The sequence below is a fragment of the Alligator sinensis genome, unplaced genomic scaffold (assembly GCF_000455745.1).
Source record: "Alligator sinensis unplaced genomic scaffold, ASM45574v1 scaffold720_1, whole genome shotgun sequence".
NCBI classification, from domain to species: domain Eukaryota; kingdom Metazoa; phylum Chordata; order Crocodylia; family Alligatoridae; genus Alligator; species Alligator sinensis.
Genome location: NW_005842026.1, coordinates 849,280 through 863,748, shown reverse-complemented (window position 1 = coordinate 863,748; position 14,469 = coordinate 849,280). Strand labels below are relative to the sequence as shown.

Genomic DNA, 14,469 nt, shown 5'->3' with positions numbered 1-14,469 from the left:
GCCAGGTACAGACATTACACTGTTATACATGATTGGAAACTGGTATATACCTGTAACAGAACAGGGGGGCTGTGCCATGAGGCCCTGAGCAGCCCCAATGGCTGCTGCTGCTACCAGTGAGTGCAAGGGGGCTGGGGCTGAGCAGGGAGGTGAGTGGAGGGCTAGGGCCACGCAGAGGCATGTGGGCCCTGTGGGAGGGGCAGTAGCCCCTCTGTTGGGGGACTTTGGCCCCTGTTGGGTGGCTGAGGGCCCCTGTTGGGTGGCTGTGGGCCCCTGTGGGGGGAGCTATGGCCCTTGGTGGGGAAGATGTGGCCCCTGAGGGGGACAATCTGTGAGCTGTGTGGGGGGCCTTCACCCTGCAAACCACCCATCCTGAGCAGCCCCCCCCCACACCCACAGTCTCCCCACAATTCATCCACAAAGCCCACACCCCCAAGCCACCCCCACAAACCCTCCACCCACATACCTGGCCCTGTGGGTTAAGAGTGAGGAGACTGGGTTGGGGGGCAGGCTGTGGGTTGAGAGTGAGGGGTAAGGGCAGGGGCAGAGCACTGGCATATCAGTGCTGCTCAGCACTGCATCTCCTGATGAGTGAAGGGGGTAGAGGCAGATTACAAAAAAGCCAAAATTAAATGCCAAAGTGTATAGATATTTATAATGTATTTTATTATAAAGATAGAGACACGGGTGGGTTTCCAAATTGCCTTAAAATTGTAAATATATCAATAAAACATTGCTCAACTGATTTGATCTCTCTCTCTCTCTATATATATATATATATGTATATATATATATATGGGATTTTTCCATTGGGGATTTTGCAGTTTTTAAATAGGGAACACCAGAATTCCTGCTACTGAGCCAAGTGGCAGGACCCAGGCAGAGGAGCCTGCTCAGAGCTGGCACCTGGGACCCAGGCCACTTGGGTCCAGGAGGACATGCCTTGACAGTTCAAAGCAGGCCACCACACTGAGCAAATCTTCTGGGAGATTGCTGCCCAAAAGGCCAGGTGCTGGCACACATGGCAGAAGTGCTGCACAAAGGCCCACTGGCAGCTGGCCCAGAGGTGCAAATGCCTCTATGGGCCATGCAAGCTCCATCTATGTCTGGCAGGCATGCAGCCGTGGGGCCACATACTGTTGCAGGTATCAGCAGGTCACAGCCAGGCAGCAGCCCCACACTGCCAGACTGCTGCAGTGGTTGGAGGGTACAGGGAACTCTCAGGGCTACTTCAGCAGTCTATCTGGCACAAGGGGTAGTGTCCCCAGATACCAATTGGCCAGGCCTCAGAAGCTCCTGTCTATCCGTGTTTTCCAAATTAACCTAGACCTTAGGGCCCACCCAGCAATTAAGAGCCCCTTCTATGTGGGGCCAATAGGTGAAAGACAACTACATTTCTTAGGACAACAAGAACAAAAACCAGGGTGGGAGTGTTGTGTGGAGCAAAGGGTCAAAATATGAAAATAAGTGCTCCAAGCAGAGCCCTTCAGGCTGCACCCACAGGTTCTCAAAGGCATCCAAGAAACAGGTGGATGCCACGCATTGGTGCTCTGCCCGGGAACGTGCACGAACCAGTGAGAGGAATGTGGCCATGCAGTCCCCAGGCACTTTCCTAGCCAGAGGCTTCTTCCTGGTCATGTACAGGAACCACTTGGCCAGGGCCAGGAGGAAGTTGACCAGGAGGTCCTGGGATCTGGTGGGGCTGCAGATAGGGTGCACAAAAATAAAAAGGTGGGGGGTGAAGTTCATCCAGAACCTCAGGAGGAGGTTCTGGAGGTGGAGGTGGAGGAACTGCAGCCTGGTGCATTTGAGGGTCATGTGCACCATGGTCTCCCTCTTCCCACAGAAGGGGCAGGAGACCAGGGTGTCTGTAAAGTTTACCATATACACACCCATGGCAATGGCTTCATGGAGGAGCCACCAGCTGAGGTCCCCAGTGGCTCATGGGATGAGGGTAGAGTTCAGGCTCAGCCAGTGGGGTACCCCAGCCATGCCCTCACCAAGCAGGTCCTGCCACTTGGTGGCAGCATGCTGGATCGTGCAGTGTATGAGCGTGTAGAGGTGGTGGTGATGGATGGTGGAAAAGTGGACTGGTTTGGTGTCCCCCGAGAAGCTCCTTAGAGCAAGTAGCCCTGAGCTACTTGCCAGGGCAGCTTTTTATACTGCTGGGGCCAGCACAGGGCAGGTTTTTATATTGCTGGGGCCAGCACCTGTGCTGGCCCCAGGCTCTACCTCTCCCTGGCTACAGATCCGGAAGGAGCCAGGCAGGGTTATTGTGCCCCAAATGGCACAATTTGCCCCACACCATAGTGCATGTCCAGGCACATGCGCTGAGGCAAAAAGCCCCGGTTCAAATTTGTGCCACTTCTGTTTGAGCTGCTGAAAGCACACGTGCCTGCATGTGTGGTTGCATCCTGAGTGTTTAATTTGGGCCCACTTTTGAATTGGTAAATAAATTATTGCACAGGCATCAGGGCCAGATCCTGCAGCCCCTGGGCAACATTCATGAGACAGTAGTGAAGCACTAGATCGGGCTCTGAGAGAAATGCATTACCTAGACTCTATAGAAGGCTAGAAATATGCACAGAATGTAAAGCAACACTGCTTTTTTTTTTAAAATGTTATGGCCAGAAATTTGATTTCCTCTGTAATATTTCAGTAGTTTGTTTATGGGAAGAAGATCCAACAGATGATGACCCAGAAACTTGAAAGAATTCTTTGCCTGGTTGAATTTTTTGGCAGGCATACCAGTATGCTTACAGTACTTCTAAATACCATGTGAGCTCTTCCATCAAAGAAATAATACAAACTGGAGGTATGTGTTAAGCATAAAAAAGGCTGATAGAAATAGCTCCACATTCCTTTTTATTTATTAATGCCACAGACGAGCTGGTTTTCTCATGAGAAAGGTGCTCATGAATTTTCATTCAAAATAATAAATTGATGTCCACACTTTAAGAAATATGTTTAGGGTTCAAGGGATTAGACATGCAACTCCGCATATCTGATTCCCTGTTTACCAAATTAAAATATACGCCTTAATGTCATTAGAATTATTATGTAGCTAATATGATTTTAGTCTATTAACCAGAAAAGCATGTTGAAGGAAGTTTGAGTTGTCTACTCTTTAATATATCTTCTAACATTCCTCTTGGCAATCTTTGGGTACCCTGTTTTGACCAAAATTTTTTTAAATCAATCAGTAGACTTGGATTATCTACCAAAATCAGGTAACAACTGTAGCTCCTGCACCTACCACAGATGCAATATTTCAGAAGCTAAGCTTCTCTTGATTCTGCCTGTGGCAATGTGAAAAATTACCTAGTAAGCACAGAAAAAAATTGATTCTGAACATAAAAGGAACATTCAACCTAACAGAAATACTGAGAGTTATATTTTAATCTTACTGTATCTCTGAACCTACGTTTGCCCTATCTTGTTAACTTTATTTATTCCTACTACCTTCCAAATTTTAATAACTAATTGGTATATTTGTTAAAAAATAAGATGATACCTTTTAAAATATCAGCTTTAAAGTTCTTTTTAACAATTGGGAGTTATTTCAAAATAGTTAACATATTGCTAATCAAACTTTATTATCATAAAGGTGACCCTGAGGAACAACATTTAAACTTTGGTACACATCTGGATTTAGAAATCCCATTGTGTGACAAGCATATGTTTCCAGCATTTTGGCTTAGCCTATTATAGTAAAAATCTCCCCCACTTCCAGGTTTAGTTTTTGAAACATCCACCTTTTTCTTGTCTTGCAGAAAGTATATAGAGTGTTTGGATCCAGGTTTGAATTCAAATCATGTCCATCCCTTTTGCAAGATTTTAACTTGTATAAACTGATGGAACACATGAAAGTCAGTAGAGCTACAACTGAATATCAGGGCCTTTGCCTTATGAAATATATTTCTTTAATAAGCAGTGTTCTACCCATCTGTTTTTATGACCTCAGTTAATTTTGAGACATAATGGCAAAACAATAGACTATCAATGATCCATATAGAGTGATAAAAAGATCAGATAATTCTCTGAAGTATGGGCAAGGACTACCCAGTGTTTCATTGAATTGTGAGTACAACAGACTCCACTGAAGAAAAGTCTAGTGTTTAGTTTAAAAATGAAAACCCAATTGAACTCCTCCTGATGAATGAAAAGTGCCTTCAGCTCCTAATGAGGCTATTATTCTTCAGTCATAACTATTTGGCCCTTTATACCTTCTTTAAAATGGTACAGTTGCTTATACATTTAGAACCTGAATGATTTTAAACAAGTGAGCAAATCATAAATTTGTTGAGTAAATGTATGCTAAATGTAGTAGATTAATCTAGAAAGTTACTACAGAAGCACAGATCAACAGTTCTGCATTGCATAATACTTTGCGGGGAAGGGTTTTAAATATATATTTAAAGAAGGCTTCTCCACTGTTCTGTCCTTTCACTAGAAAAATAGTGTTTTTCAATGCATTAATTAAATCTACAAGCTTGGATCACTCTGGACATGGTACTTTATTTAATGGTAATTAAAACTACAGTAGTATATAGAAACAATCTAATTATTATCTTGTCTCTCTATTGCAGCATTGCTCAGATTTCGTAAGATTAATGATAAAGATGTAGAGAACAAAATAAAGTTTCTAAAGCCTTAAAAAAATTGCCTAAGTAAACAATCATTAAAATCATGGATATATACTCACTTGATTTATAATGATGGCTGTTTATTCGTAGCTATTGATAAGGTTTTTGTTAGTTTATAGTTTGACAAGTCTTGGGGATTTCTTTTAAAAGGTATCGTTTTGGCTATTTTGCAGTTTTTCAGTATGTACCTTCTTTCTCGTATCACAGTATTTTAGAAGATTCTGTGCTTTGCTTATTCACTAGGCTTTCAATAGAGAATCACATTAATCCTTTTAAGCTTCTTATTCTAATGATTTATTTTGTTGAAAACCGTAGTGATCCTCCTTTGAATTTTAATGATTGCTGGCTAGTCAAGGATTCATTGTTTTGACTTCCTGTCCTTACCTTTGTTTCTTACATGTCTGTAGGGAACACCTGTCTAATACTGTATCTGGCCTTAGTTCTCACTGGCTTACCATATTCACTCAAGCCTATCTTAAAGCGTTAAGTTGAAATGCTAGCTACTCATCCATGAAAATAAATGTAGGATATATATTTACAGAGATAGGCAGATAGACAGCAAAGGGATGGCTATATGGATTGAGTCATTTTTCTGTAAAAGTAATATTTTTTGTGTAAATTATTGTCCGTGATGATCATTGTAGAAAAGTTTGTTAAATTTAATGTTAGCTCTTTAAAAAAAAATTAGACAGCATTATCTACCTTTTTTTATTTCTACATTTTAAAACTAAATATAGCATGTCAACAGTTGTCAGAATTTAGTGTCAGTCACTGAATTTAGGTGATGGCATTGGCTTAAATTAGATTTCAAATTTCATTTTTATCCACTCTGTATAAATACAATGTGTCTCCTTAGAAATATAACTAGGAACATCATGAGTTTTCAAGAATATATTATTCTAATACAAGATTTTAACAACTACACCGTATTTATGCATAATACATTTTGTTCCTTATCTACAGCCTTTTGGACTTTGATTCAGAATATCAGGAGCTCTGGGATTGGCTGATTGACATGGAATCCATCGTGATGGACAGCCATGACCTGATGATGTCAGAGGAGCAGCAGCAGCATCTTTACAAGGTTAGAGCTACCGTTACTGCCTTTACCTAGCTATAGAAGATCTGATTAGCTTGACAAGTCTTTCTCTCACAGGATATCGCTATGTTCATTGTATGTATCATGGTGTCTATTAGAATTCCCTTCCCTGTCCCCAACCTCATTTCCATCCCCCGTGCGCTGACAGGCTGCACCGACATCATAATTGCAAGAAAGTTCCCTTTATCACATTCTATTTCGTGTAATTCTATAGAAGGACAAAGATTTGTCTTCAAGATGAATGGAAATAAATGAAACCGCATTAATAAATAGACTGAAACAAAATGCAGAAAAAATGAAATGGTAGCATTTAACAAAATGTGTTTTGATTGGAGCTTTCAGATGTATTTTTATCCACCTTTCAAGGGAACAGAGGAATTTGCCTTGATTTTGGTTAAGTGCTGCTGGAATACAGGACTCTTCCAATTTAATTTTTATTAGTTATACAAAAGGCAGACGTTGCCATGTTAAGTCAATATACTTGCTTGTGATTTAAGCAAAATGCTGTTGACCTCGTGTATTGATTTCTGGCCCTTCATATAATAAATATGCACTGTTTCTCTTATTTTCCATTGCAACCTTAGTCCAGAACTCTTTATCACTTCTTTTATATAATAAATAGTCTTAAGAAGTTCCAAAATGTTGGGGTTTATGTTAAAACTGCTAAAGACTTTCCTATGTGTCTAAGGAACTGTAGTCTTACAAGTGAGGGGGTTGGGGAAGGAAAGGAGGAGCTTCCCATAGAAATATCAGGCTGCAGTAAATCTTCCTCATTTAGGCAATTTTTATTGGAGTAATTCTGACAGTTGTCATCCTTGAATTGCTTTGAGCATATGGCATATTTCAAAGAGCAGATTGTGAATCATAAAAAATAAAATTAATAACTAACCACAGAATCAGCAACAGTATAATGACAAGAAACAACTACCCTCTAGGTTTTTTTTATTTCTTATAGAATAAATGGTACATTCAAGGTCAAATAGAAGTTGTTTTCTTTCTTCTTTGGTTACATGATTTGATCATTTGTTAAATATAATTCCTATTTTTTCTTAATTGAACTTTTTCAATGTATTGATACTGCTTGTGCATTTTATTCTATATGAATCTGATTATTTTAAATAAAATAATCAGAAGATTAAAATGCCAAATAGGATAAAATACCTTCACATCTAGAGAATTTGGTTTCAGATCTAATTTACTGTGGATTACATCTGAGTTCTGTCTAGTGTCCTGAGTTTCATTCATTCATTTGTTAACATTTAATAAAAAGAAAAGAAAAATACCACCCATATATCTAAACATATAATTTTGCACACCTGATACTCCTGAGTCTATTCAGGGAAGCGATTAAGGTAAACAATGCATGCCAAGTCAGAATGAAGTTACTTTGTTGATGTATGTCTGTGCAGTGGAAATTCCAAAATGCTTGTAATATGACTTTATAGTCAACACATTTATTTTTTCCCCTAAAACTACTAACATAATCAGCATAAATATTAAGGTACTTGGCCTTTTTATTCAGTTTACTATTTGAAAAATGTTTGTTACCTGGATATATTCTGAATGCAGCCACTGAGGGTTAATATAAGAGATAAGGAGGAGATAGGGCTTTTGGGGAGGTACAGAAGAGGGCAGTAATTTACACATAGGTTTGCAGTGCAATCTGGTACCAAAATGACCAGTGTAATTTTAAGTTTATACTACTTTTGCCACAAAACATGACAAGATAGTCCCGTGACTTGACTGAGTCTTGGGTTATGCTAGCTTCTGTTGGCCCAATGACTCTAAGACTGGCAATTCCTAAAAGTGAGCTCCTGAGTATGGAGCCCGTCAGGAATTAAAGATTATAGACTGACTGCTTTCTGTCCTAAAGTAAAGTGGACATTTTCTGTTTCCACAGGTTGCAGTTTAGGCAGGAGGAACATGGATTAAGCTATCTGTATTATTGATGTGCAGCTGCATCTAGAATATTAGATTCCTTGTTGGACATCTCCATAACAGACATATTGCAATATTGGAGGGACTTCAGAAAAGAGAAACAAAATAATTGCTGTAGAAGAATTAACTATAGTGAAAGATTTTTAAAAAATATATATATATATTTAGCATGGCTAAGAGATGAACACGCTACACATGCACTTTAATGTACATTAGCCTATTTTAATAGCATTAAAGCGTCACAAAACTGTGCACTTTTTCTAATGTGCATTAAAATAAGCTAATGCACCATTTTCTAATACCTCACAATGGAGGTATTAAATTTAATATGCATTAGCAAAAGCACATTAATGAACGTGTAGATGCACCCACTATATACTACCAACATGTATTTGAAAGTAGCAAACACTGAAGGAGCTTATTGACTTGGGGAACTAACAGGAGACATAAGTATAAGAACGAGAAAAACAGGAGGGCCACATCCAGATGAGTGCAGACATTTGGTTCCTCTGGGACAAGCTACTTGTCCCTGGGGAACACCCATGCCACACATGCTTTGGCATGTGGCAGGTTACCCCAGGGCCTTCAGGGGAGGCACAGCAGCTTTACCTGGGGTTCTGGGGGCCTCCCAGGGCTGCAGCAGTGACCATCCTGCCTGGCAGAGCCTGGCTGGCAGCTGCAGAGTGGCTCCAGGTGGCCCAGCTTCACTTTTCAGCTGTGCACACAGCCCATGCATGTGTTGCTCCAGTTTTATTTAGGGGCCAAAAAACCCGTGGGGAAAAAAAAAAACAGAGCAGCGCACGCATGGGCAGCATGCCCTTGCAGCATGGAGAACACCTGACTGTGCAATATGTAGTGCTACAGACATGTTTGTGGCGCCACATACTGCATGGCCGCACTCGACTGGACGCACCTGAGGCGTTCAGGATGAATATTGAGAAAAGTATTTTAGAATGGAGATCTATTACATTTTAGGACAGTCTCCAAAGGAAGTACTGTAATCTCCATCACTTTAGGTATTTAAACCAGACTGAGCAGAACATTTTAAACTATTCTTGAAAGAGCAATACTGCACTAACATATTTTAATCTCTAGTTTCTATGATTTTAGTGATCAGAATCCTTAATGTTCTTAAAAGTTGGCAGTATTGATATTTCTAAAAATATAACCTAATTGAACTGTCCTATAAACTATAATAAATATTTTCAATAGCAAATGACATCCTACTTATTTGAAGGAACTTTTAGGCTAGGGACAGAAGTTATACACGAACTGTTTGAAGTGATCAGAAACTGGTTTAAACCTGTAACAGAACAGAAGTTCAGTGCACATAAACCACTTTCAAAATGACCAAAGCTGGTTTAAGATAAACCTGGTTAGATGTAGTATCAGACTTAACTGATTTAGGTCAAACTGGTTTATGGAACTTCTGTCCCAGATCCCTTCCTGGTTCAAGTTAACTCTCAGTTCCCCAGCATCCCAGGATGCTTTGCAAGCCTGGGATATACTGCCTGCTCCAGTGGAGCAGGTGCTGCTTCACACCTCAGTTCCTTAGCCTGCCTTCTGCCTGTATCCATCAGCCCATAGGCACAGGGGGCAGGGGAACAGACCCAGACCACCCTAGCTAGTGTCTACACAGCACATGGCAAGAGGGAAAGCCCCTGTGGTAGGGGCTTTTCAGACACTGGAAGCCTCCTCCCCTCACCCCCCGCCTCCCAGCTGCTGATTGCTTCAGCAGCTGCCACAAGAGAGAGGGAGAAGGAGTCCTCTGGGTCAACTACCTGCCCATGCAGCCCAGCATGGGGGCACTGGGGAGCCCCCACTTTGGGGGGCTTCTACCCACCCCAGCCCAGGGTCCCCCACCCCAGGAGGCCCCAGGAAGCTGAGGGGAATTCTTCCCCTCCTGAACGCCTACTTGTCTGGGTCAGTGCAAGCCTCCCTCTGCCTTTTCCAGTTGAAAACTGAGTATCAGTTCAGTTAGTTCTTGGTTCAACCTATGCAGCTTAGAGGAAGTTGCCTAGATTGAATCAATTCAGCCTCAGGCTTTATGGCTGTATGTATTTAGCCATAGAGTCCTTAGTGGTCTGCTAGCAATCATAGAATCATAAAAAACGAGGGTTGGAAGGGACCTCAGGAGGTCATCAACACTCTGCTCAAGTTCAAGGCAGGACATCCCCAATTAGATCATCCCAGCCAAAGTTTGTCTAGCTGGGTCTTAAGGAAATATGGGCTGCATGAATGGACTATAAGGTGGATAGAAAACTGGCTGCAACATTGGGCTTAGAGAGTAGCAATCAATGACATGATGTCACATTGGCAGCCAGTATCAAGTGCTCCATGGGTCGGTCCTGGGGCTGGTTTTGTTCAATGTCTTCATCAACAACCATAGAGTGCACCCTCAGCAAGTTTCCAGATGACACCAAGCTGGGGTAGAAGTAGATACCTTGGAGGGTAGGGCTAGGATTTAGAGTGCCCTAGACAAATTGAAGGATTGAGTCAAAAGGAATTTCATGGGTCGGTCCTGGGGCTGGTTTTGTTCAATGTCTTCATCAACAACCTGGAAGATGGCATAGAGTGCACCCTCAGCAAGTTTCCAGATGACACAAAGCTGAGAAAGGGATTGGACTAGATGACCTTCTGCGGTCCCTTCCAACTCTAACTTTCTATGATTCTAAGTCATGTCCCTCAGCCCCCTTACCATTTTTTTGCCCTCCACTGGCCCCTCTCCAATTTGTCTACATCCTTTCTGCAGTTGAGGGGGGGGGCACAAAACTGAACACATTACTACAGTTGCGGCCTCACCAGTGCTGACTAGAGGGGAACAATCACTTCCTTTGACCTGCTGGCAACACGCCTACCAATGCAGCTCAGTATGCCATTAGCCTTCTTTGCAACAAGGGCACACTGCTGGTTCATATTCAGCTTACTGTCCACTGAAACCTGCAGCTCTTTTTCTGCAGAGCTGTTGCCCAACCAGTCAGCCCCCAGCCTGTACTTGTTTATGGGATTGTTCCATCCTAAGTACAGGACTTTGCACTTGTCCTTGTTGAATCCTAGCCATATCCTACAGCATATCTACTCCCTCCAGCTTGGTGTCATCTGCAAACTTGCTGAGGGTGCACTCCATGCCATCTTTCAGTTTGTGGATAAACAACACCAGCCCCAGGACTGACCCCCAGGGTATCCCACTTGATACTGGCTGCCAACTAGACATCGAGTCATTGATTACTGTCCTCCGAGCCTGATGTTCCAACCAGTTTTCTATCCACTTTATAGTCCATTCATCCAGTCCATACTTCATTAGTTTGCCTCGGAGAATGTTGTGGGAGACCATATCAAAAGCCTTGCTAAAATCAAGGTATATCACATCCACCATTCTCCCCTCATCCAGAGAGCCAGTCACCTCATCATAGAAGACAATCAGGTTGGTCTGGCATGGTTTTCCCCTAGTGAATCTATGCTGACTGTTTCTAATCCCCTTCTTTTCCAAGTGCTTAGAAGTGGATTTCTTGAGAATCTGCTCCATGATTTGTCGGGGGACTGAGGTGAGGCTGACTGGTCTGTAGTTCCCTGGATCTTCCTTCTTCCCTTTCTTAAATATGGGCACTATGTTTGCCCTTTTCCAATCATCCAGGACCTCTCCTGATCACCATGAGTTTTCAAAGATGATGGCCAATGGCTCTGCAATCTCATCAGCCAGCTCCCTCAGCACCCTCACGCACATCCCATCCAGCCCCATGGACTTGTATATGTCCAGCTTTTCTAAATAGTCACTAACCTGTTCAAAGTGACATAGTGCTAGTACTGTCCATATTTCAAACTACACATAGGAAGCAGGGCAGAGTGGTACTGGGGGGCACTTTTACACATGCTCTAGAGGTATGGGGGGTGATGCTTTAATTAGAACAGCTCCGCGAGCCACTCTAATTAAAACGCCACTTCATCTCATGTATCAGCGACCCCATGCTTCAAAATGGCAGCAGGGGCGCTTGAACTAAAGCTCAGTCAATGACCTTTAGTTCAAGCTCTCTGCCGCCATTTTGAAGCATGGGAATGCTGATACATGAGACACAGGAGGCTGCTGGATTGTGGTAATTACCATACTCCAGTAGACTCAATTAATCGAGTCTGCTTGGACGTGCTGTAATTATAGTGTGGTGGAGCAGCCTCTGTACTTGTGTACAGGCCCCATTAGAGACTAACTCGTTTAGATAGGCATAAGCTTTTATAGCTGAAACCCTTCTGTATCAGATAGCATCTGAAAGATGGCTATCATGTACAAAGCTTATGTCTTTCTAAACAAGTTAGTCTCAGGTGCCATCCTGCCCTTTCTACTTCTGACTTCAGACTAATATGGCTAACTACCTATCTCTAAACATAGAAGTCATTCTACCCTGAATGGACCCTGAAAAGATAAATTCACGCAGCTAAATCATTAAAATTGTTGAATGATGGAATGTTATGAAAATACAGGCTTTCCTTGAGTAATTCTTTATCAGTTGCACCTTCATATATGAACCTGTTAATTGCACTTTCTGCTTTTTGGTGGATTTTCCTAAACCCACAGATCCCTCTTCTCAGTTATTGAGCTGACAAGTAATTGCACCTCTGAGCCAGCTCAGCAAGCCTTCTTTGCCAGTGCACCTGCTGTGGTATCACTATTACCAACAATAATCAGTCCCCCTAAGGAGTCTATGAATGGGAAGCAGCTATGATAAAACAGGTAAATCTTGAGGGAAATGCATACATTAAAGGGGCATAACATAATATATAAATACTAAAATTGCATATGGGAAAATCAAATATATTTTCACAGTTAGACTATTTTCCCTGTACTGTACTTGCAGATTTAATATAGATTTAAGCCAACTCTTTCTGCTTAATTTTGTTTTATAATGTGCTAGAAGCATCTTAGCTTTTATTAGGAACACTATTGTCCCTTCTTTAAATATAATGTATTCTTTCTATCAATATAAAAGGAATGTATAACATATCTGGTATTAACAAAAATCCAAATATGTACACTGGATTTAAGACAACTCGGCAATATTGTTGACTCTCTTTCATTTTATTTTCCTATATTTGAGCAGAAATGTAAAGAAAATTGTCCATTCTTCTGCAGCGCCCCTTGCCCCTAAAAATGGTACAATTTAATTGAAAAATGAATCAAAGTGATTTTGAAATGAAACTAATATATGTTATTCACAAACATCATTTACAAACATTATACTCATCTGACAATCTGTTAATCCAGTAGTGTTTTAACCGTCAATAATACAGTAATTAAAAACTACTTGTAAAGAATATCTATATTTTTTATATCTGTTTGATTTCTACAGATTATTTCTGAGCTCAGTTTAATGGAAAAGGAAACCTTTTTACCTCATCTTAATCTATAGCATGTGGACCTGAACCCATAAGTCCCTCTGTGTATAGAACTCATATTGACCTCAGCAGGATTCCAATGCACAATGATTGCAGGATCAGACCTAAAGAGTTTAAACTCTGCTAATTAGTCCTTCAGTGGGAATTTGAGTAAATCTCTACCTTGAATGTTTGAAATGAAGCAAGTCAGTATTTATTGGAGCTGTGGAGATTAGAAATGAATGTACCAGACATAGAAAGTTAATGATAATTCCTTCCATTTTCCCCAGAAGATTAATTGTAAAATTTAATTGTGTGTTAGATTAAAATCCCATTTAAATAAGTACGATATGATTGTTAAAATTGTTAGTATGTTGAGAATAAAACTAACTAAACATTTTTTATAACATCAGAACGAAAATACTAGGATCTCCTTTTTTTATTTGGATGCTTGATTACAAAAACAGTGCTTGAAATACATACTGCATACGCTGCACCTCAAACTATTAAGTCTTCAGCAAAGATGTGCTTGATAGCAAGTAGGAAAAATTAGCATAGCAGTTGAAAAGACTTGGCAGAAAATTTGTCAATGTGGCTTTTGAGCAGGTTAAATACTGAACTATCTTATCAAAAGGAGGCAGTTCACCCTATTAAATAACATTAAAATGCACATCAAGAGCTTGGAATACCAAAAAAAAAAAAAGTTGGAAAAACCTCCCAACAGTTTTTTGTTTCCCTACTGGAAGCTACTGTTCTTCTGAAGGTGCAGTTCATTTTCTCCTCTGGGTGTGCTGCTGTTCCATTGTGCCTTTCTATCTGGCACTGTGTGCTGTGGCCCTGAGTGGATCAAACAAACCATGGTGAAAGTTTCCCTCATTTGCATCACTTCTAGACAGCCCTGTCGTACTCTTTGCTGACAGGAAATCACTGTCTTTGTCACCTTTTTTCAGTGATCTCCTTTTGGCAGAGATTGGCCATGTGACCAGGATTAATCACAACAACAGTTCTGGCTCAGAACTCAATGACATGTTTTCCTCAGCACTTCAATAATGGCGTAGAGGAGTCAGTAGGAAATGACTACATTAATTTCAGAGTGAAAAGATAATTAACACTTCAGGACTAATGCTATAACCTATGGAGCTATTATTCAAATTAAAACTAATTTATTGAAAACTTGCGGCGGGAAAAAAAACAACTCTCTTCTTAATGCAACTGTTAAAAATCTTAGACTCCTCCTGGGTTGGAGAAGAAGAGCAAACTATATTTGAAGCGGTAACATAAATAAAGTAAGACTTAAAACATTTGAAACTGGAGGCTGAAGTATGTAAAGTGCTTACTTAGATGATATGAATAGGATACTGGCAAACAAAAGCAGCAGTGTGCTCCTAGAATGCTGTGCTTAAAGGAGTTTCCTTGGCAACA

The 14,469-nt window shown here is 41.0% G+C and overlaps 1 protein-coding gene across 7 annotated transcripts in view; it reads left to right on the top strand.

The window, feature by feature from the left end:
- AKAP6 (A-kinase anchoring protein 6) overlaps positions 1 to 14,469 on the top strand; it is a 488,303-nt gene that overhangs the window by 361,559 nt on the left and 112,275 nt on the right. For all 7 annotated transcript variants that reach the window (XM_025202476.1, XM_025202473.1, XM_025202475.1 and 4 more), the window contains one exon: positions 5,610 to 5,730. In XM_025202476.1, the coding sequence (XP_025058261.1) occupies positions 5,610 to 5,730 (121 nt within the window). The remainder of the gene's footprint in view (positions 1 to 5,609; positions 5,731 to 14,469) is intronic.